This window comes from Peromyscus eremicus, chromosome 16_21 (genome assembly GCF_949786415.1).
Source record: "Peromyscus eremicus chromosome 16_21, PerEre_H2_v1, whole genome shotgun sequence".
Taxonomy (NCBI): domain Eukaryota; kingdom Metazoa; phylum Chordata; class Mammalia; order Rodentia; family Cricetidae; genus Peromyscus; species Peromyscus eremicus.
Genome location: NC_081432.1, coordinates 64,362,563 through 64,374,623, shown reverse-complemented (window position 1 = coordinate 64,374,623; position 12,061 = coordinate 64,362,563). Strand labels below are relative to the sequence as shown.

Genomic DNA, 12,061 nt, shown 5'->3' with positions numbered 1-12,061 from the left:
TGAAGAGATAATTAAAATCAGAGCTTAAATTCATAAAACAGAAACAAAGAAAACAATATAAAAAAATTCAATGAAATAATGAATTGGTACTTTGAAACGATTAACAAGATTGATAAACACTTAGCCAAACTAACCAAAAGAAAGAGAAAAATGATCCAAATTAATAAGATTATAGATTAAAAAAGATATTACAACAGATATTGAAGAAATTTAAAGAATTGTAAGAACATATTTTTAACATCGATTAACAAGATTGATAAACACTTAGCCAAACTAACCAAAAGAAAGAGAAAAATGAGCCAAATTAATAAGATTATAGATTAAAAAAAGATATTACAACAGATATTGAAGAAATTTAAAGAATTGTAAGAACATATTTTTAACATCTATAGTCTACCAAATTGGAAAAATTCAAAAGAAACAAATTAACTTCTAGATATATACAACCTACCAAAATTAAATCAAGATGTAATAAATGATTTAAACAGACTCTTAATATGCAGTAAGATAGAAATCATGGTTTAAAAACTCCCAAGTAAAAACAGTCCAGGGCCAGATGGATCCAGTGCAGAATTCTACCAGACCTTCAGTGAAGAACTAACAATACTCCTCAATCTATTCTACAAAAGGAAGAAACATTTTTCTAATTTCTTTTATGAAACTAGTATTACCCCAATACCAAAACCGGACAAAGACCCAACAAAAAAAGAATAGGTTAATGCCTCTTTTGAACATAGAAGCAGAAATTCTAAATAAAATACTTGCAAATTGAATTCAAGAACACATAAAAAATATTATACATCATGATCAAGTCACCTTCATCTCAGAGATACAGGAATGATTCAACATATATAAATCAATAAATTTAACCACCACAAAAACAGACTAAGGAATAGAAACCACATTAGATGCATGTGGTAGTTTGAATAAGATGACTCCCATAGGCTCATATATTTGAATGCTTAGTCTCATGGAGTGGCATTATTTGAAAAGAATTAGGAGGTGTGGCCTTTTTGGAGGAAGTGTCAATGGGGCTTTGAGGTTTCAAAAGCCCACACCAGGCCAGGCAAAGTGTCCTCTCTCTCCCTGCTGCCTACAGATTCAGATGTAGAACTCTCAAGCTACTTCTACAGCACCATGTCTGGCTGCATGCCGCCATGCTTCCCACCATGATGACAATGGACTAAGCCTCTGAAACTGTAAGATATACCCAGTTAAATGCTTTCTCTTGAAAGAGTTGCCATGGTCATGGTATCTCTTCACAGCAATAAAACACTGACTAAGACAGTGTAGAAACGGCCTTTGGCAAAATCCAACAACCACTCATGATAAAAGTCCTGTGGAGAGAATAGGTATACTGGAATATTCTAGCTCAACATAATAAAGGCAATAACAGGAAGCACGCAGCCTAAATAGAAACAACAAAACCTAGAGTTCCTCCAAACTCAAGCTCAGCCCTCCCATCAGGTTACTTCTCTTCCTTGGAACCTGCCTAAGATAAGTGAAAGGTACATGCTTCTGTGTTAGATTCCCTCACATTAATTTGGAAAATAAATACTATCCAAACAGAATAAGCAAAACTAATGACAATCTAAGGGCACACACTGAGAGGTCACAGTACACACCACATAATTAAGGCTGGGAATATCCACCAGTTGAAAGTTTACTGCTTTGTAACTATTGAAATACATTTATGGATACTCCAGGAGTTTGTGTTCACCCATCACGACACTTGGCCGATGAGCCCACCACATCGAGGGCACTGCAGTACCACCAATCTGTCCCTTCCGATATGAACCACCTGGGCTAACAAACACCTGTTGGCAAGCGTCACCATATAACCTCCTCTGAGTACCAGCATTCACTGCATGTTAGGTGTGTCATCTGAGCACAAGATGAAAAGATTAAAGGAAACAGAAAGACATGTTTCAGCCGAGGTTGACAGGTCCAGTCACCTCTCTCTAGGAACGGTGCTGGTTCTACTGTCAGATCCGTTCTTTGAAAAAACGATGCTCTGAGGCGGCTTTCTCCATGACCCAGAATGCAACACACAGACAAAACTACACACAACTAGTCACTTGATTTATCAAAAAAAGGCAATGCAATACATGAATAAAAGATCCTATTTTCAAATAAATGGTGTTGAAGGAATCACTTACATACAAGTATAAAATATGTTTAATATAAATATGTAATATATTTATATTTAGCATAAATATATAACTGTATAAATGATATAAAATACATAATAGAAATGTTTATGTAATATATTTAATATTAATGTGTATAAATAATATATAATATATATATATATATATATATTCCACACGGAATATAAAAAGCAAAGCAAAGGTTCCAGAAGTTAATTAATAAAAATCTTCACAGTCTTAAAAAGAGACTTCTTGCCAGGCAGTGGTGGCGCACGCCTGTAATCCCAGCACTCAGGAGGCAGAGACAGGCGGATCTCTGTGAGTTCGAGGCCAGCCTGGTCTACAGAGCTAGTCCAGGACAGGCTCCAAAGCTACAGAGAAACCCTGTCTCGAAAAACACCCCCCCCCACAAAAAAAAAGAGACTTCTTTAAAAGAGGACACAAAAACCATAACCAAAACTGAAAATGTTAATAAATTTGGCTTCACTAAAATTAGGAATTGTTTTTCATTACAAGATAGCCTCTCAAGCCAGTGAAGAGACAAGTCATACCCAGGAGAAGACATTTTCACATCTATATCTCATAAGAGATACATCCAGAAAACATCAAGTCATACAAATCAAGTTAAAAAAAAATTCAAACAGGCATTTTTTTTTTTTTACAAAGACAACATCCAAATGATCAAAAAACATGAAAAAGTTCTCAGTATAATAGTTACCAGAATATTCAACCAGAAAATCACAGTAATGATTACAAAAAAGAAAAAAGAAAAAAACAAAACAAAACAAACCCACTGACAATGCAAATTATGTATATTTGGAGCAATCAGAATTATTCAACCTGTTTAGTATTTAAAATACTTTAATTAGCTAAGAAAAATGCTTGGCAGTATCTACTACAGCAAACATAAATATGTGCTATGAAAGAGGTTAGTATTTTTAATAAATATAAAATTATTTATGAGACTATACATAAGCAATGAAAGCTTTAAAACATGTACAGATTTCTTTTAACAAACTATTAAATGCTCCAAGAATACATATATCCTTTATACTATTATTTCATTAACCCCAAACTGAGAGCACCTGAATAACTACTGGCAGCTAGAATGAATGGCTCAAAGCTGCGGTGGGGGGAACGAGGGACGGGGACGGGACACATGACATCAAAACAACTCATTTATATTTTTCAAGAATAAACATTAAAATATAAAATAACTCAAAAAATCCTAACCACCATGACTACAGGAGACGAGGTTTAGAAGGAGATGAAACATAAAAGGAGCAGGAGACCACAGGGGAACAGTCATAAAGCTTGAATCTAATGGTAGCTGCAAACAGGCCATTTATCCCTCTGTGACCACACTAATTGGTAAAAGCAACTAAAGCTTCATAAGCAATATTCATAAAAAATGTGCAACCCCTTCATGGTCATTTTCAATTAGAGAGCAGAAATCTGCTACCCATCTCATCCTCTAAGGAGACAGACAGACTAGACTCAGGCCAACTCACTACCTTTTCTGCACTGTTTGGTTAGTTTAGCGCTCAATCTTTGTTATTTAAAAACAGTATATGCATGCATGAGTAGAATTGTATGTATGCAGCTATCTACAACAGAAAAAGATCCACAAAAATTACTATCTGTAAGACCACATTTTGTTCTATTAATAGCCATATACTGCAGTATTATTACATAACAAAATTTCCAATTCTGTTATACTGGTATGCAAATAAATTAATTCAACCATAGCCAGGAGCTAAATATATTTACTAACCAGTATGGCCTTGTATATAACTAATGACAGAATTTTATGTGATCACTTTCCATTCTGAAAATATCATGAATCTTCATTATTGATGCATTTAAATCCCGCTGCTTAGTTTGGGGGATGTTAACACCTGCAGCTTTCAGTGCAGTACACGGGCACACTACAAGAAGACGCCTGAATACTGACCTCACAGTCAGGGAAAGTGGTTTGTAGGTCAGACAGAACTTGGAGCATGCAGCCAGGTCTGCAGCTCTAATTCACATCGTTAGGTACATGTGGCTTCTTCTGAACAGACAAAACTCTTTTAATATTTCAAGACGGGTGGAAACTTTTAATGCTAAGGAGCCAGAATGGCTTGGGCAAAGAGGAGTAAAATGAATAAATAAGAAAAACAACAACAACAACAAAAACATATTTCAGAAGTTAGAGTAGAAAAGGATGGTGAATGAGAAAAAACAAACAAACAAACAAACAAACAAAAGAAACCAATGGACTTTCAAGACAGACAAATTTGGTCTGAATGCTGGCTTTGCCCCATGTAAACTCTGTGACCCTGCTTGGGAATTCTCAATCCTTATGAAAAGGTTTCCTTGCCTGTAAAGAGGATGATGTCTCCTTGCAAGTTCTGGTAAGAGGTGTGTGAAATGATGCCTTTGAAACACCCGCTTCTTCTGTACCTAATCCATTCACTGCAACAAAGGACTGGATTTCCAGCATTAGATGTCAAAATGAACTGAGAGAACAGAGATTCCCATTTCGACACTGCAAATCCAAACCCGCACACTCCTCTGTTTATTATCAATTCCACAGCACTCCCAATAAATACCTTTTGACATTCCACTATCAATGACAATCAAAGTTTAAGTAATTAAACTCCTTAAAAAGAAACAAAAGCTGAGTAGAAATTATGGAAGTCACTTTTAAAAACCCAAATACCAGAAAAGAGATTAAGTGCTTTAACAAACAGTAACACTCTCTGGCTATGCTTTTTAAACTCTAAGACCAAAACATAAAAATTCAAAGGTCTACTCATAATTCAGGACACAAAAGGGACAGACCATTTAGCCTCATGCAGAACAATTCTGGAAGGAATGAAATTCCTAGACTCAACTTTATATGAAGGTATTTCCTTATGATTATTTTCAAATAATTTTTTTCAGAAAAAAAAAAGTACATGAAAGAAACTTCTTTTTGAAGAATACAGCCCATGAAGTGGTATGTTCCAGTTAAAATCACTTGGAGTTAAATCTAGTAATCTCTTCATAAAACTGATGAGTTGTCAATTTATTAACTCACATTTGATGCATGCACACACACACACACACACACACACACACACACTTAAATACACACTTTATACATGACATTGAACCTTTTTCACAAGCTCGCGGAGTAAAGAAGACATAGGTACCTATGAGGTGGAGAGAAGCAGAGCAGTATGGAAATACCGGTGGAGTTGGAGCTAGAAGGCAGAAAAACAAACACTTCACACTGAGAGGCAACAAACCAAATAACATCCTAGGCGTGACTGAGAAGGGGAAAACTACTCCAAGCAGAGAAAACAGCGGGACCAAAAGAAAGGCTAAGCTTTGATTGAGAAGTTCATCCCACAAAGTTCCTGGCGAGGTGGCAATGGATCATCCAAACTGGGATACTTCTGAGAGTGAATAGAGACACTATTAAAAATTTTGTAGTGACAAAAAATAAAAACCCAGACTTTGCTAAGCTAATCAAGACAGAGGGGAATGTCATGCAACTGTGGCCTCTTACACATGTTCAACTGTATAAAACATGGGATTCAGAAAAGCACCTAAATATTTCACTCTCCAAAGCATCACAGCATACACCTAGAAAGTTTCTCAGAGCTTTTCTCTATATGTTGAAAGATAAATCTTCCAAAACAGGCATGGTAGTACCAGTGAACTCCAACTGCAGTGAACCTGAAGAAGCCAGCTCATTTCAGAATGACCTTCAGTGAGAAATGGGAGAGGAAAAACACTCTGGATAACGCTCCTGGAGTCCCAACTGCCTGCCATGCACTGAACACACATCATCTCACTGCATCTTAACAGTGCTAGGAGAGAGTCTTTATCCTCCTCATCTTAGCTATGGGGTCCACAAGGCTATGTAACAAGGATGCAGGGGAGCCAGATGATTCGCAGTCTCTAATTTCAGTACTGCACCTTAGGAATGACCAAACAAGTGCCACACAGCCGGGGCAGCCAAGTTGAGAGGGTCCCCTAGAATACATTTTACCTAACAAACCCTGCCATAGTCAAGTGCTGGAGGCCAGAGAACTCAAATGCCTGCCCTGCTCTGATGCTGTAGAGTGCACAAGTGCCAACCGTCTTACCAGCAGCTGGAACTCACTGACTGCCAGACCAATGTAATTAACTATATGCTTTGTGAACCCCAAAGTCTGGAGTTATTCTGACATGGGGGGGGGGGGTGACTATAATTTCTCCAGTGGCTCTGGCTTGAGGTTGAGTTATGACATACTCTTGTGCCAAGCACAATCTTCCTGATTCATTATCAGTAGAAAAAAAGCATTGGTCAGGTGGTTTACAAAGTTTCAACATATAACATAACAATTTCTGCCACTCATGTGACCTTCTAGGGAAAATATTTGCATCTCACTAATAAAAAATAAAAAGTAGCTGAACTAACACAGAGATCTAGAAGTTGAGTAGGCGTTACCATCCAAAACTTAATATTTAAAGGATAGAGCTTAAATATTACTTTAAAAATGTCTAAAAAGAAAACTACAAATGTTCATTTTAGATCTGCATTATGGCTACAATAATATTGCTATATCTACTGAAAATTCAAATTTTGATAACCTAAGCCTTAAAACAAAACAGTATAATTTAAACCCCTTACAGAGTACACAGCACTGTAGAAGGAAGTAAACAGATTTGAGAAAACTTGAATGATACAATCAACTAATAAAACAATTTCCCATCAGCTGTCTTTATGGATTTGATTGAAAACGCTGATGAAATAGAAGGATTGAAAGAAGGAAAAGCAAAGGGTGGTGTATAAAAACAATGCACTCTCATGACTTCGGGGAAAGCCCTTTGGACTGAACATTCAGCCATGCTCTGACCTTTCAACAGTTATTGGGTCTAAACACATTAGTAGAAAGTAAAGTGAGAGTTTCTGATCCAAAGGGTCTACTTGGATCTGCCTATCTCTTCAGACAATCCCCTTTGTGATCCAGTTCTTAAAGGCATGGCAAGCAGTGCCTTTGTTTCTCCTTGTGTGAGGAAGAGAAGGGAAAGAAAGGCAAGACACTAAATACAGATATTAAGATATTGATATTAATATCTGTTGAATACAGATATTAAGTTCCAATTCAAAAAACAGTTCCTGAGCACTGTTATGTTACCAGTGCAGAACTCGCCAGTGCCAGTTTTGGCCTGTAAAGAGCCCACTTAACAAAACCATGCCCCAGTACAATGCTCAGGTATGTTTTTATTATTTTGCTTAAATATGTATAACAGGCATTAAAAAGTCTAGTGTTGTTCATGCTTGGGAGCTCAGCATCGAGGTAGAAGAATATATGTTGCTATAAAGACTGTAAGATTATTTTTTACTCAACAATATATGATAGCTATATTAAGAAGAACAAAGTCACTGTGAAGCTGAAGGCCTGGCCAAGTAGTTCTGACAGGTGATGCAGCAGCTGCCCGGCTATGTTATCTATCAACTACTTCTGCAGCAGACAGTCTTTCCCCTCCAACACCCTGTATATTTAGAAGAGAAAAACAAACCTGGTATCCCAGACCAGGAAGGCTCCCTTACTTACACAAAACGTGTACATGGATAGAGTAATTAAAAAAAAAAAGGACCGCGGCCACAGTCGAGAGACAGACGGCATGCAGCTCCAGCACCACGGACACATTGCTAGCCTCTCTAAATGCTGCCTTCCTCCACCCTCTGTGGGTGATATTCGACCATGTCAGGGTCAGGGAAAGCACCACACCTGTCACATGTCCTGCCCACAATGAGAGTTCAGTAAGCGGTGGTTACTGTTACTTCATCTGAACACCAAGTAATGCAATCGCTGCATAGCCTCAGTATGGGAGGGGCCGGCATCAACAGCTGCCACATTCTAAGAACATGGAGAAGGGAGGATGACAAAGAGATCTGGGGGTAGGGTGAAGAGAGTTGGCCAAACTGCTTGGTAGCTTGACTATGGTAATGACTACGAGACTCCATGCATTGCCATTGCTCACAAAATTGATGCCCAGTGCAACTGCAACAATAGCACCCTTTTGAATGCAAAGTATTTAACTAATTCTGATTAAAACAAACCACCAAAATTAATGTAGTCATTTTGATACATTGATTTCTAAAATAAATCTAAGGCCCCAAGTACTATTTCATATCTCAATTAATGAATAAGCTATGTATTTAAAAAATAGGTGGTCATCTGAACAATTAACCAAATTATCTATTTGGAAATAAAGTAGATTGTATTAAGTAGTGTGACCAAGGAGAAAATGAAAGTGGTGTTTTCATTTTTACTAGATTACTAAAGATGACAGATACAACTTCGTCCCTAAAAATCCAGTCATGTGACTCTGCAGATAATCTCAAGAACATACTGTTATTTTCAATAGGTTAAAGAAAGCTAAAAATTCTGCCACTGCTTCCCATGACTTCTGTATCATCTCAAAGTATCTGTAAAAGATTTTATAAGACTCTCTCTGGATTTTCATCAAGATTGCTACCACAACTGAGGAGCTCTTTTAGTATAGAACTGTGTGCCTATCTGGGGAGGAAAACAAAAAACGTTTTACAACAATTTCTTACTCATTGTTATTTATAAAACAGATGAAACACCAAAGAAATTATGTTAAATAAGAAATAGACTTCTGGTCAGCTCAGTGTGTTTCTGAACATGCCAACTGAGTTAGTATTGAGCCTTCCTTTACCTATCACTTAGTGACCCTGACCTAACAGGATGTGAAGCCTGACAAGCAGAAGACAGGAAAGAAGCAAGAGGCTGACAGCAGCCTGCTCAAGCCACACACAGTAGCCTCTGCCCCGCAGCCAGTCACTGATGGGCTACTGTCTTCAGCACCTTGGCTTCCTCATCGTCCCCCACCTCAGACGGCCTGACCACATTTAGTCCTTAAAGCCCTTTAGAAAGAGCACAAGAGAGCAAGGACAGACCTCTTACGGCCCTTCCCCTGGGCTCTGCTTAAGCATAACACTTGTGTTAGTTCTTAACAAACGTGAAATACAATTTCTGCCATTCAAAGGTACCTATGCAGTACTCATTGTGTTATGGAATTTGATATTAAATTAAGAGACTTCTTTATTCTATTGAAATATTATCTTTATGCTGTATAATATGTCTTTAGAAGACACAACACTAAATTCCGAAAATCCTGATGTTCCAAGAAACCAACTCATGGAGAAACAACTACTTACCTATCTAGAGTGGCCTTTCTTTCTATACTGCAGGCACAATCAACTTTTAACACTACTTCCATCATTTTCAAGAAAGATTAAGAAAAAAAAAAGTTGAAAACAAAGACCAGAAAGGGGAATCTGTCAGGTTATCTTACCTGGTACAAGATACTAAGATATGATTGGTAAATCCAAAACCACCTGTTTCAGAAAGTGACAGAACTTAGATAAACACGAACTTCCTTATCATTCCTGTAGCACCTACTATGATCCTGGCACTGTGTATCTAGGGGCATGGTGGTGAATAAAAAGCTAACTGGCTTCATTAAAATAAAGAAAAATGAAAACATGACTTTAAAACTCAGAATTCAGTATAAGTAGCATCTCCATTTCCCAACCAGTGATTTCTTCACGACTCATCCTGTGTTTCTACAGCCTTCCATGGAGAATGGTGCCAAGGACTCAATCTCAAGTTCACTTCACGGACAGGCAAGCCAATCATGTCTTGGCTTCCACAACAACGAAACTGCTGCTATCCATCAGGTTTCCCTATGAATCTCAATGTGGATACTGATGAATTCTAGCCTTTTAAATGTGAAAACAACCCTTGAAACCCTTGGGAGGAAAAGGTTGTTAAAATTAAGTAAGACGGTATCTTCTCTGAAATTTTCACACAAAACTATTAATATCACCATGCAAAATCACCACAAATACTTGTCAACCAATAAAAACAGAAATCTCACATAGCTCTGCAAATAGGATCAATACTCATATATACTTGAAAACAAACTACATACTAGAAGAAAAGACATCATCACTAAAAGCTACACAGGCAACAGAAAGTCACAACTTTTCGTGGTTGAAAAGTTAGCTGCCGGGAGGATGCATTTGACTTGAAGCCCTTCCAAGGTGCCTCCCACATACAGACTGAGCAAGCCCAGGACAAGGCCCAATGCAGTTTCACAACTGCCTCTGACAGCAGCAAGTGTGTGTTTCACTGGATGGATGCAAGGTTGCTAACACAGAGAGACTCTCACAGTACTGGAGGATTTCTGACTGTGCCCCCGGCACGTTCTGACCTCGAGGATGGGTGCGGCACTACTAATGTGCTCTGCTACTCACTGTCCTGTCCTAAAATCCCCTTCATTTCCCAAAAGCAACAGTCCATATTTGCTCCAAATCTAAGCAAGCCAAAAGGGTTAATGTGGCCCAAGGCTCTGCTTTCCTTAGTTTACCAACTTTCTTTTTCTACTTCATGTCTCAAGAAATATTTTTATGTTGCAAACTAAACTGAAATATTTGAAGGAAACCACCACAAACTCTTAATGTCACTCCTTGAAATTTAAAATTCACAAAACAGCTGATGGCTTTCTAAATAGCACCATGAAAAAACCAAAAACAAACAAACAACAACCCCAGCAAGACCATTCCAAAGGAACTTGCTGACTGGAGGCCTGCCTATGGCAGCCAGGAATTAAATTGTGCGGGAACTGTAATCTCCCAGAGAGCTTTTGAGCCTAAGAAAGAGGAAATCTGCGTCTGTGATCCCTTTCTCCGAGTAATTGAAGGAGGGGGTATTTTATATCCTACAAATATGATCACTGGCTAGGGGCAACTAATTACAATGTCGATTAGAAGAAACCTATTCAATAATGTATGTTCATTGTCCGGGATTTTAAGAAAATATTTTCACATGGTCCCTGTCTTTAAAATACAATAGCAACCTTACAGGGAGTGTGCCACCAGGCTAAGCTGCTGTTGAAAAGCATGTCCCTATCCAGACAGGTACAAGGCCCATTTAATTCCAAGTCAATCCGGAGAGGTGACAGCCCAAGTTGCTCCGAGGATGTCAGAGCACAGCTCTCAGGCACACTCCGGATCACCTCTCCATTCTTCCCCCAATGCCGTGGGCTTCCACTCCCTGCTCCAGCGCTGCAAACACCCAAACACCCTGGCTTCCCCTTCTTCGCAGCAGGCTCACTCTGCATCGCCTCCTTCCGCCACCGCTTCCCCGGGGCGGGGAAACGGAGCCCAAGGACGCGCGCGGGTCTCCTACCTACCTTGATGATGCTGCTCCGGCGGGGCAGGCCGCCCGGCTTGCTGTCCTTGGGGACAGGACCGGGGGCCGGGCTAGGGGTCCGTGCGAGCGCCACGCCTCGAGGTGCCCTGGCAGGGCTGGCCCGGGCTTCGTCGGCGGACACGCCGAGGCTGCAGTCTCCGTTGGAAACCCCGCCGCTGTCATAGCGCGCCCGCCCGTGGCCGAGGCGACCTCCCCCGCCGCCGCCGCCTTCGCCCGCTCCGGCTTTCAGGGCGCCCTTGGCGCCGAGGGCCGGGCCCGGGGAGGTGGGCAGGGCCTCGCCTGCGGCGCCCCGGCCACACTCCGCCATGGGCGCCCCACGACCCGCCTGCACAAAGCCGCGTCCCCGCGTCCCCGCCGCCGCCTCGGGCCGCCTCGCGCGGCCCCTCCTCCTCGCCGCCGCCTCGGCCGCTTCTTCCGCTTTTTTTCTTGGCTTTTTTTTTTTTTTTTTCTTTCTCTTTTTGATTCAGATGTGACGCGTGCGGCGAGCTCGCCTCCCGCACGGAGAACGTCGTGCCGGCGGAATTACCTCTGGGGTCCTGCAGGGGTCGGGGGGAGAGGGAGAGAGGGAGAGAGAGAAGGGAGAAGAGTCAGCTCGGGCGGCGGCGCCCCGGCTGCCGGCACCTGGGGAAGGAAAACACGCCC

The 12,061-nt window shown here is 40.3% G+C and overlaps 1 protein-coding gene across 1 annotated transcript in view; it reads right to left on the bottom strand.

Moving 5' to 3' along the window:
* The window catches only part of Plcl2 (phospholipase C like 2), a 189,702-nt gene extending 177,841 nt beyond the window's left edge, over positions 1-11,861 (bottom strand). Inside the window, exon 1 of the mRNA XM_059281998.1 lies at positions 11,400-11,861. Within this exon, the coding sequence (XP_059137981.1) occupies positions 11,400-11,726 (327 nt within the window). The 5' untranslated portion in view covers positions 11,727-11,861. The remainder of the gene's footprint in view (positions 1-11,399) is intronic.
* Positions 11,862-12,061: the final 200 nt, after the last annotated feature.